The sequence below is a fragment of the Oxyura jamaicensis genome, chromosome 17, assembly GCF_011077185.1.
Source record: "Oxyura jamaicensis isolate SHBP4307 breed ruddy duck chromosome 17, BPBGC_Ojam_1.0, whole genome shotgun sequence".
NCBI classification, from domain to species: Eukaryota; Metazoa; Chordata; class Aves; order Anseriformes; family Anatidae; genus Oxyura; species Oxyura jamaicensis.
Genome location: NC_048909.1, coordinates 1,672,077 through 1,684,533, shown reverse-complemented (window position 1 = coordinate 1,684,533; position 12,457 = coordinate 1,672,077). Strand labels below are relative to the sequence as shown.

Here is a 12,457-nt window from a genome sequence, read left to right as displayed (position 1 = left end):
AGGAAAAAAGCAAAACACACACATTTGAACCAACAATTCTTGAAACATTATTGTCTCAAACACCTTGATCATCGAATATGCTTGATTACATATATGTAGCATATTATATGTTAAAACACAGGGCTTTATTCTTAAACACCGTGTATTTGTAAGACCAGCACAGACCATCTTTGAGGTGTAAGACCATCTTAATACATTTCTTCCATAAACAGCGAAGAAGGCACGTACCTATCCAGGGCAGCAGAACCAAGTCGCTGTTTGATGTTATCACTTGTGAGCAGCAAAGCAGGACCTAAAAGAAGAGTTTTCTGTATGTGAACAGCTGCCATTCACCTCCTGACAAACTCCATTAAGTGTACAGTAGTAAAGCTATACCACGACAATAAATGCAGCTGTGTATTTTCTTTGAAGATCGTGATGGCTAAGTGCACTGATTAGAGTTGTCAATGAAGAAAGTTAGCACAAAGTCTTCACAAAAAATTTCACGGTTATCTACAATAACATCTTCCCATTCCCCACATTCCCTGAGCTGTGAATGCATTAGTCCCGACCTAAAAGCTCTTTTATCGCATTCCTGTCACACAGAATGACGGTTTCTACTGCAGCTGCATGAAAATGCCACCAACACATCTTTGTATCGCAGAAAAGCCAGGAATCTGATTTCAAATAAAAAAGCTGTTCATTCACTGACCTATAGAAACACAGAATTTGTTCATCGTGCAGTAAAACAACTCCCCAGATAAATCCTAAAGCTCTCCCGTAGTACTTCCCATTTACTACACCAACAGGAGTCTATACCGCTGCCAACCTCCATGGAGAAAGTATCCCAGATCCATAGGGCAGTCTGATTCACACTGCTTCCACTACAGACAAACGCATCTGGCAATAGCAGTGTCTGAGTTAATTGCAGTACTCAGAAAAGTAGCTTCTTGCAGGCTCTCTAGTCTTTTTTTTTTTTAATCAGAAATTCTATTTTTCGGCAGTAATACATGCCGTGCATGGTAGAGGTTGCAGAATAGTTGCAGCTAAATACAGAAAAGCAAACCAAAGAAAATGTAAAGGTTTAATCTCAAATCTAAAGAGATTATCTGTCTCGTACTGAGAAATTCACATTTACCAAATATAAAATAGCAGTCTCTTTGTATCAGTGCTCTCTTAAAGTAATCTTCCGTTTCTTCAATTAATAAAAACTGAAATACACGTACAAAATATCAAAAACACGTAATCACATGTAGTTTCTCAAGGCAGTAATAAAGCAGCATGGCTTAATGTATTTAGTAAAAATCAAGAACCCATGAATAAACGATGTGGTAAAGTATTGTAATTCTATACTTAGATGCTCAACCCCGCCCCCAAGTACAGTACCTAGAGCCAGCCACCCCGACCTGCAGTGCATCTATTTCCCCCACAATGCTCAATTCCTCCTGCCTACGGTTCCTGCTGTTTTAGCAGTTTAGTGTTAGAGAGGGCAAAAAGCTCAAACTTTTCCTCTTGTATTTTCAAACATCCCTTTAATGCTTGCCTTTTTTTTTTTTTTACACTAGTGATAAGAGCAAAAAAAAATAGGCAAAAATATAAAAAGTAAAAGCTGGTACGAAATCACAGGAAGGAAGATGAATTGAGAGTTGAAATTCATTTCCTCCTCCTCCATCATGGTAGGATGAGGAAATGGCAACTGATTCCTCTGAAAGTAAAAGGTCTACAATAGAGGGAATTAAATCATAAGCATTTCAGCAGCAAAAGTGGTTTAACCTGCCCTTCAGTTCTCTGTATGCCGCCCCTCCGTTTGCGCTGGTGGAACGGTCTGCAGGGATCTGCCCCCACTGCTCGTGGGCTTTTTTGCCACGGCATTTTAATGTTGGCTGATCCTTTGATCTGGCTCACCGTTCAGCCAGTTGCGCTAGCACAACTCTGCATGGGGTAATGGAATTAAGAGAGGTTTCCCAGAAGAAATACTTGTGACATTGCATACTACGAAGACAGTAAGGGATAAAGGGCAGGTAAATTTTGAAAAAGCATTCAACATCAGAGTTGTCATTTGTGTTCATTAACATGTCAAAGTTCTCAGCAAAACAGAAATGATATGTGGACCAAATATTCGTCCAGGATATGCAGCTTACTAAGTTTTATGACTGTGGTGGAAGCTTAGCAGGCAAGGACTAACAGCCAGGAATGTAAAATGAGCTGAGGAATGCCATAAAAGTGTCCAATAAGAGAGACTAACGATAAGGAGAGAACAGAGTGCTCCACCTTCGCATTTGCCTTTAACCTCCCCGCACCCAGTCACGAATCTGAGAAGGTCAAAGGAGCTCAGACCCCACCACATTGGTCTGAGGCACTGGGGGCACCCAGCCCAGGAGGAAGCCATTTAGCATCGTGAACCAAACACTTCTACACAGCAAAAAGCAGACTCCGTAGAGCTGGAATGCACCCTGACATCAGCCAGGGTGATGGTTACCTCGCCCACAGACACCACTCTTGAATGGGGCCTCTAACGAGCCCTGAAGAGGCACCAAAATCACATCCACTCACCTTGCTCGTGTGGTTGGGAAGGGGCTGCCTCTTTCCTGCCTGGTGCGTGCAGACAGCTGTGAGCTCAGGGGGCCTGCCCAGCAGCAGCGGTGCGGATCACCAATGCGTGGCCCATCGCTCGCAGCCAGCACAGGACGTGGGGATGCCTCCAGCCAAACCGACTGCTTTGCTTCGGCAGCAACAACCACCTGCTCTGCACGTCCAATTTCTAGCAAGCTCCCAATTAATCAGCCATTAAATAACCCTCTATTAATGTGATCATAACATCCACATCTGCGTTCTCAAGTGCATAAAATCGAATGACCAAAAGCGTTATTTAGACTAAACTGCCGAGAACAATGAAGTAATAAAAATCACTCAGGTATATCCCTTTCACATAGCCACACTGGTAGGAGGAATGTCTGAGATGATGTGCTCCTGGATCTTCAACACGTTATCAGGTGATAACGTAACGCTCTCTCCACACCCGACATCAGCCTCGCAGGCGGTTTACAGCTGCCCCTGGCTTCGTGGCAGCATCCCTCCATCCTCCCACTGCCACCTGTACCCTTCAGGGGACGGTCTTTCCACAGGATTAGACATAGGGGTAACACCTCAGAGTTAAGAGCTTAGGAAAGGTGATAGGAGGTAATATTAAATATTTATCTAGCCCACTATGGTCCCTCTGACTGCAACCAGCAACAGATTGCTGGGCATGAGTATTCGAGTGAGGAAAACTTAATGACATTCTCCAAGCCTCCGGCAATTTGCAGTTCATGAATTTCCAAGCCAGGGGTAGTGACTTTTAAAAGCCCCTGAGAGACTTTTCTGTCAGCAACTCACTGGGAGTCTGAATCCTGGCAGCAGCCTAATCCCCAGGCACAGATGATCATGATTCATTGAGAAACCTCATGGAGCATCTAAATTGGTGCTCCAAAGTCATCTGTTTTCTGGACAAAACTACAAGCCCATGAAAGAGAAGTGAGAAAAAAAAAAAAAAAAAAAAAAAAAAAAAAAACACTGACAAAACAGTGGTCCTGTTCATTTCATCTTTTAAGAAAATGACAGGGTTGAGGCAGCACTTCAGCAGGGCTGCCAGTCTCAATTCCTGACCCAGTAAAAACCCGTAAGCATCACATGAGAGACAAAAACCTCTTCCCTTCTTTCTAAAGATAAACATGGTACTGACTTTTTTTTTTCCATATAACAGCACTTTCACAAGATGTGAAGGAGTGGCAATTTAGATGTCCTAGTTCTATCTCTAATAATAGAGAAATCATACACCTCAGTTGAATCAAACAAAGTTGGATCAAATAGGAATTGGGAAACACATGAAGGAAGGGTAACTGATGCTTAGACATGGTTGCAAACCCACTTCAACCCGGGTAAAATACTGACACAGAAAGGTACTGCCCAGTACAAAATGCACTGCGGAAAAAGTTTCATTCCAGCTAACTTACTTTCCTGGACGGACTTCATCAAATCAGAATTTTTATCACACCTAACAAAAAGTCTACAAAGTTATCTGTCAAAGACACGGAACTGATAAAGGCTTTTGATGTCTCGGCATTAGAAGATTTTGCCCAGCAGAAAGTACCAGCCTCTGCTGGGTTCCAGGCACCACATTCATTTCAACACAGAAAATAATGTTTAAATTTAATTTGTGTGTAAAGAAGGGAAATTCAGGTGAAGCTGCACACTAAACCTCCAATACATTTTTAGTGAAGATGTTTCAGTGAGATTTCCAATACAGTACACGTTTGTTAGGAGCCACAAGAGAGCATAGCTTTTAAAAGGGCCAGAAACAAGAAGAGAGAAGTATATGCTGGTTTTGAATCCTTCTCTTCTTCAGTCTGAATTTTCATATGATCAGAGGGCTCTCACATAAAAATCAGAATTTGCACAGCCACACGGTACTATTTAGCTGCTCTCCGTAGAAGATCTCAGGAGAAGAATGAAGAACTAGTTAGGCAAATACATTTTTCCAAACCTGAATGTTTTAGAAGAGCTTTTTGACATGGGCTGCTCTCAGCTCTACAAGGATTACTGCAAAGTAAATAAGATAAATCCAAAGAACGTTGACCAGAATTCACCGACATAGTTAACCTAACCTGGCACAGCAAAACCCAAACCAAATCAAACCAAACCAAAAGCCGTACACCACTTGCCTACTTCCATTTCACTCCAGTTCGGAAGTAGAAAATTCTGTCCCTGCTTTTTGGAGGTTTTATATTCTACATATTCTTTCTATGGAGACCCAGAGACCAAGGTTCAAAGAAAGGGCTTTGACAATGAATCATTAAAACAAACCAAGTGAGGAAGCAATGAAGTAGCCCCTGGTTCACCATGCTCTGAAGGACTTCCCTGCTCTCTCCTCAGTGCTCGGATCATATTTCACAATCAGACCTTTCTTGAGATGAAGACAGATTCATGCTGAGTTATTGCCATCAGATACCAAGTAACTGCTTCCCAGCCCAGCTTTTAACAGAACAAATGCCATGGAAACATGAACATCCTTCAGTATTTAATTAGGACACAATGACACAGTCTGGAAACAATATCTGAATTATAACTCACAGAAACACCAGATCTCAAAGAAACCACAGAACAGTTGATAAAACAGTGTGGAAAGGGCTGTGGGCAGTCCTGCGCACTTGGCGCTCCCTGCATACAGGATGCGAGCCCAGCCTGGCCAGCCTGTGAGGAGCAGGCGCGGGGGCCCCGACAGCCAGGTGGGGAGCAGTCTGGCTGCGGCTGTCCCCACTTCAAGCTTAAAATTAAGAAATAACTTCTACCCACACAACAGAATCAATAACCAAACTATTTGATCCCGCCTTGTTATTTCCAAATTATTTTTCCTTTCTTGAAGATGGTATATATTAATTAATACTGTCACAAAGTGTCTGCTATTGGATTTAGATATTCTGTTTGTTATTATTATTAGACTCCTTTAATAAGATGGAAGCAGTTAAAATTAAACAAACAAACAAAAATCCCAAAACTGTTAAACAGATTTAGCTGAAACAAGCTCCAACTCATAGCACTGGTAATAGCCTTCTGGTGCCAGTCCCAGGCAAAGAAACGCATTCGCTAATCTGATTTTGCAGGTTTTGTTCAACCCAGTCTGCATCCAGACCACTCTCTCCAGGATGAGGGTCAGCCTGCAACGATGGCAGACTCCTCCCCAAAATTACCAATACCTGACCATCTCTTGTGATTACAGCTCATTAGGGCTCTTGCAGTGATCTCATTATTACTGTTCTAATTTCTTCTGTCCTTGTCTCCAGCCTGCAGCAAGGGGATTCTAAGCATCACTGCAACATTCATCTAAAATACTATTATCAGGAAGAGTAAAGAATTCTCTAAAGTTGCAGTAGAAAGCTAAAAAACAACTGCTTTGTCCCATACAGGTTCACGCATACAAAGGCTACCCTATGCTGCTCTGGAATATATTTCAAGGCCAGAGCAATGAAGCAACTTGGATCAAATTTAAGTATTAAATGACTTCTTGTAACAATTTTAGCTAGCCTTCCCAAGCATATTAAATACCACCGACCATTGCCATAACCAAGTGTAAGGCCTAATCAGAGCTCACAACTAAAACCAAGACTTATCTGACACTTTGAAAGTTAGAAGCAGGTAAGCACTCAGAGGCGTGGGGTTTCAAGATAACAGCTGTTAACTAAGGTCCTAATCAAAATCTTCCAAAGTTTCAATTTCCGTACATGTAAAATATACACAGTTCTAACTGGTCAGGTGCACATCAAGACAATCCAAGAGTTAACTCACATTTTGTTCATGACACTGACTCTTACAGCATTTTTTCTTTGATGCAAGAAGTCAGAAAAAAACTCATTCCCAAAGCCTAGCACCTCGCCCAGACCACTTTGTCATGAGCCAGTGCAGAACATCCAAACGATTTATAGTCTTATCATAAAGGAGAAAACAGAAAAGCTTTTTTTTAAAAAAGCTACTTCTGCTAAAATAAATAAATAAATAAAAACTATGCAGCCTGCACAAGAAACCCCTCAAAACTATGCCACATACAAACACGCCCAGTAAACCATTGGCGGGAGGTTAACCACTGTTTCCAAGAGTTGTGAGGCTGAATAAACAATAGGCTGACCCGATGAACAGAGGCTATCAAGGCTAGAGAGCTTGGTCTACCAGCTGTGTTTGGAACCATATGGCTAGCTGTGTTTTCACACAACACTTTCCTCTTCCCACTGCAGCCGTCTGCTCCATTTTGGCAAGAACTTCAGATGCCAAGGTTGTATAGTACCATCTATAGCTGCCAAGTATTACACAGACGTCAGTTTAGATGCAGAAAAGAAAAAGGGTGCACAAGAAAAGGCCAAGTGATCAAAACAAAACCCCTAGTTTGTTACATTCTAGTTGCTTTCAACTAGAATGGTTATTTTTATTCTGAATAGTCCTCTTACATACTTAAGTTTTGTTTGTTTTATTTACAGGCTCCTAGTGCTGTCACCCATCAAAACAGGCTGGCAACAATCCATTATAAGTACCCATTAGCAATATAGCTATGGCTGAAATCTGTGTTCTGTTACAAACTTTTTTTTTTTTGCCACCTCAAAATAAGAGGAATCTTTAAACACCCACAAATTAGCATTCACAGTAACACATCTACACCATCATCTGCATACAAATTTATATCTCAAAAGGTGAAAGAGTTCGAGCATCAACAACATTTTCCTTTGCCTGCTCACCTAGATTTTTAAACAGAATAATAAGTGCCAGCTTTAGATACATTTAAGGTCAAGAAAGTAAATAACCAATAAATGTAAGTGGTTACACCTCAAGCATCACGTAACCTGTGCTTTTCAAAATACTAAGCTGTGAGACAGAAAAGTAACAATTCAAAGAACTACAGGAGATTTACTCAAGATCTGTGTAGTGTATAAGGATAAAAAGAGGATGTTCAGAAAAATGTCAAACCGTACTACAGAGTCGGAACTGACTTGTGAATTGAATACTTGGTTTTGTAAGCACCTGAAACTTGCACATACAACTTCACCAATGGATGTAGCAATTAATGAATCAATTGTGAACTGATTATATGTTTTTTTTTAAGTACAAGACAGACAAGCTGGCAATAAAAAAGGTAACACAAGCCAGTATGGGAAGGCATAATTCAGAACTGTTTGGAATTCCAGTACCAACCTAGATGGGTCTCCTACACAAGGCTCCTCTATCAAGTGTTAGACTTGCTACTCACAACCTACCTCTGCAAAAGAAAACTGCATCAGAAATCCTTTGCTGGATCAAGACATACAATTGAGAAAGTCTGAAGGAGTCTCACACTTGAGAGAAAGAATCGGGCTCTCAAAAGGGACTGTGGGAACAGTATATGGGTGGTGGATTTGTCCACGAAAGCACCTGCAGTCTTAGGAGGGTTGATGACAGCCAAGTCAACAGGCCAGACAAATCAGCTAATATTTCTGAGTCACAAGTCATCCACTAATATTAAATGTTAGGGACAGGAAAAGAGTAAATCAAACGCAGCAAGAGATAACAAAAGGTCTGATCTTGAGCACGGCTATGCTGCTACCCCACTGAATGCAGCACGAATCCCCCTTTCACTAATTGACAGGTACCTGGCTATACCTCTAAAAAGTTAAGAGGCATTTATTTTCCATGATGCAGTAACATGTAAACACTTCTTACCCACGGCACTGAGAGCATGCTTGAGCTCCAGAGTAAAAGCAGTAAGTGGCACCTCTTCAGACACTGGCATAATTGCTACTGTAGAGAGATTGTTGGCAGGATTTCCGGCATCCCACTTGCTACTCGAGCTGTGTAACCCAAGAGGATGACCTGTTGGAAAAGAAAAAAATAAAAATAAAATTCTCCATTTCACAAAGAAGGAAAGATCCCACATATTTCACTTAAAACAGGAGAAAGATTGATTTCCATCATTTTTTGCTGGAAAAATGCATTTTTCCAGCATTTTTTGCATTTTTCCAGCATTTTTTGCATCATTTTTTACATAGCATGTGGGTAAAGTTAGGCAAAGCTAAAAATATCTGGATGACGAGAACAGGTAAAAACACAATGTGCATTTACTTGACCCGTTAGGAAAAAGACATAAAGGCACTCATAATAACTGTGAACAGCCACAACTTTGAGATAGGCATCGATTTACCTCTTAAGAGGAATTAGATGAAATAACAAAACCCCAAAACCTGTTGTCGGTATTGAAATATTCCCAAAATAAACATCCACTTTTTACGGTATTCCTGATCAAGGAAATAAATATCTGTTTTCAAAGGTCCTACAGGAAACATGTATCTACACCTATTTTCACTATTCTCCAAGATGGGAAAACGTGGATCTTTACAGATAGGTATCTAGGAGTATTAAAATAAAATATGGAACCTCTAAAATAGCTGCAAAGCAACTGTGGAAGTATCTGCAATATATTACAGTAAAGTGAGTAAAGAAAAAGACTATGGGCAGAGAAAAGCATTTTTGACAGAAGCATGTGATGTATGTAACATGTAAGATGGAGATCTTCCCAGATCATTCAGCTCAGGAAAATAATAATGTTGAGTGTGTTCTACAAACTGTTCTTTTTATTTATATACTATTTCTTTTCCTCCTTAAGCCTTCTCAGACAACCTCGCTTTGCTGTTAGCACCTACCAACTCAGCTGCATGTGTATAATATTAACTTAGATGGTATGAAGCTTAACATCCTGCTCATCTTATTTCATCCAGCAAAGGTGCAACACATACCATGAAGATAAATTCTTGATATGGACACATAGAAGTACTTGATACACCGTAATTGATAAAAGAACTCATTCAAAGTATATATGCAAGATCAACAGTATACTGTCGGACTAAAAGAAACACCAGATAAATCTTTTTCAGATATATTCAACAGTGGAGTTATTCATTTCAAGTCTTCTAAAATAGCTCTCCACAGATCATTAAATATAGTTTTTCCTCTCTTTTAGGTGATCTTCAAGAAGATATTTACAGGTTCAAACAAGTTACATGTCACAGCTCCACTCTTTAATCTCCCTCAGTCCTTCTTTCCTCAGAACTTCAATAGCTATGCTCTGATTGACTAGTTTTCCTCCTGTCTTCTCCCTGTCATGTTGTCCTAATTCCTAAGCAGTGCAGATTCTGCCCTAGGCCACAAAAGCATTTCAGCACGCACAGAAGTTTAAGTACAATTATCACTAGAGATTCCTACAGAACTGACTGTGTACCCAAACAGCAAAGAGCGGACTTCAATAAAAGTGTGGACTTCACAATTCACTCTCCAAAACATGCAAGCTGACTACTTAATTTCAATCTCTCTTGAATATTGTAAAAAGAGAAATAAAAGTAATAGCATAGAATTTTTGTATTAAAACAAACAAAAAACAGAGCAGCAGAGAACCCCACAAAACTATTGGTAGTTAACACACATCTATTTTCTTTCAAAAGCTGCTCAAGAACAACAACCTGTATGGAAAATTTCCTCCTACTCACTTCAATTAGTAAATATACTTTGCTTTGCCTCTGCCACATACACAAAGCCTACAAAACAATGCATAACAAATCATTTGCTCTCAGACAATTCATTGAAATAATGCAAACACAGACATACTAAGTCAGTCAATGTGCAGATGCCACTCAGCATGACTATCTGATTCAAGTCTGTTCTAGCAGTTATTTCCAGTGCTCCCTTTGAGCTCCTCTTTTGCAAGAAATTTCAATAAAGTTTCACTACATATATGCAGTATTTTTCTCTTGTTTGCAGATCATTCCACTCCCATACTTTTTCAGCCATTCCCTACAAAAAAAAAATGTATTTATATATAATGAATTAGCTGTGACAACAGCTAAAATATTTAGAGACAAAATCTCTTGTCAAGTATGCACTTTCTGTTTCCGAATTTAATGATGTAAATCTAGTTCCAAGGAAGCACCAGAATGGATGGGAATAGTCCAGGAATGAGTCTTACCTCCCTGCTGAAGACTGCCAAGAATCTTCTCACCCAGCAAGTGAATAAGTCTAGTCACAACCTAGCAGTGAGAGAGAAAGGGTAAGAAAAGAAACATTCAGGCAGAGTGCACTAAAAATAATGCATCTAAATGGATACTTTCAAACTTCTGTAAGATGTTATCTCAAGCTGAATAATAAGGAGATACAGTTTTGTAACCATAACTTCTTTCCTGGCTGTAATGTATGGTGACTGATCATTTGTCTTGATTTATTTTACCTTATTTTAGTCTTACTAGAAATAAACAATATTTAACTTTCTCTGGGAACAGAAGGAAAATATCCAGATATTTGGGGAAACATGACAAATCACATTTTCCATTCTCTTCTCTGCAGTGCGCTTGCACCTCTAGCACAGAAAGTCACTGTCACTGTTGAGAGGCTGTTGCACCCCCCTCCACCTTCTGTAGGTAACAAAGGCTCAAGGCTGCACTCAGATTCCCCACCAGTCCTGCTTCCACTGCACCCCCCCCCCCCCCCCCCGTGAACCAGTCAGCTCCCAGGAATCAGTTTAAGATATCTCATATAATGGGACAAATACACAGAATCAGAACAAAATAGTTATTAAAATGTTGCTCCTGCAAATCATCTTTCATGCTACCCTTGACAGGACAGATTTTTTTTTCCCTCTCAGCCATTTTGAACTGGACTTTGATTGAAACCAATGCTCCCATAGCCAAGCAAGCCTGAAAACTGATCAGCCTGCCTCCAACATCAATAATCAATATTTCCCAATAAGTGGTGTAGCAGAAGACTAATAATTGTAATATCAAGGAATATCAAGGTAGACTTGCAAAATGCATTATTTATTCTGAACAGCTATGCAAAAACATTTTACCAAATAAGAAAATGAGATATTTAAATGCATTCAGAATTATCATAGTAATCATTAGATATTCCCCCTTTGACAAACCATTCAAAATAGATCTAATCTTTCCTAAGACAAAAACAGAAAACAAAACTGAAATGACAAAGCATCTTCAAAGTACCAGGCTAAACAAGCAGTAGCAAGCGGCTACCTTGCCTTTGGACAAAAAGACACACCGTTCCCCTAGGAACAAGGGCTTCAGGATGCATCTTTCAAATAAAAGACCATCATGACGGGTCATTCTGCCCAGCAGAATTATTTTATGCATCTTACTGCAAAAAGAAGAAAGCTGCCACAGACTATGAAACCTCACAGCTTTAATGTATTAGCACCGATTTCTGCAGTGCCTGTAGGTGGAAGGGAGATCAAACAGGTACCTTCCAACGCAGAAATTACAGCAGAGCAAGGAGGACAAGCTAAACAAAGTTATTTCAGTAATTTATTTCCCATAGCCATAACTGCAACTTCCTAAAGATGCCACAACAAGGTCAAGTTCAGAGAAGTTCCTCTATTTGCCCTGGCAGCAGACAGTTGCCACCACCAGCACACACCAGCCCCATGCTGAGGTAAGCTGCCGGCCTTGGCCGCTCGTTGCTCTGGAACCTCAGACTGGGCCCAAAACCCTTCGGCGTGTCACAAGTACAGGCAGCTCTGGGATTCAATGAGCAGAGCTGGGCTTAGCCAGGGAAAATTGCCCCAAAGAGGGAAGGACAGAATTCCTACTAGCATGGGTGAGACGGATTTCCCTCCCTAAGGGAGGTAGCCTGCGCCTCAGGAGCATTTGCCACACCCGTCCCTCACGCATTCACCTGATAACCCACATCCACATAGCGTGACTCTACTCCAGCAGTTTTGGAAGTATTATTTATGAACATTTTACACTTCCAGACCACTTTAAACATCAGAATTTTAATTACTTTCTAAAACCATCTCCTGTATTTATAACTTTTTCTGCTTTACAGACAGCTAAGTAGAGCTTGAGTTAAATTGAAGAAAATGTCCAAGGTTAATGACAGAACTAAGAATAGAACCTATTGGTCTCGTTTTCCAGTTGGCTGCTCG

General features: G+C 40.4%; 1 protein-coding gene across 1 annotated transcript in view; it reads right to left on the bottom strand.

The window, feature by feature from the left end:
- Positions 1-12,457, bottom strand: part of PNPLA7 (patatin like phospholipase domain containing 7) — a 125,461-nt gene that overhangs the window by 53,375 nt on the left and 59,629 nt on the right. The window contains exons 21-23 of the mRNA XM_035341544.1: positions 10,490-10,550; positions 8,197-8,346; positions 229-292 (exon numbers count right to left, since the gene is read on the bottom strand). Coding sequence (XP_035197435.1) covers positions 229-292; positions 8,197-8,346; positions 10,490-10,550 — 275 coding nt within the window. The remainder of the gene's footprint in view (positions 1-228; positions 293-8,196; positions 8,347-10,489; positions 10,551-12,457) is intronic.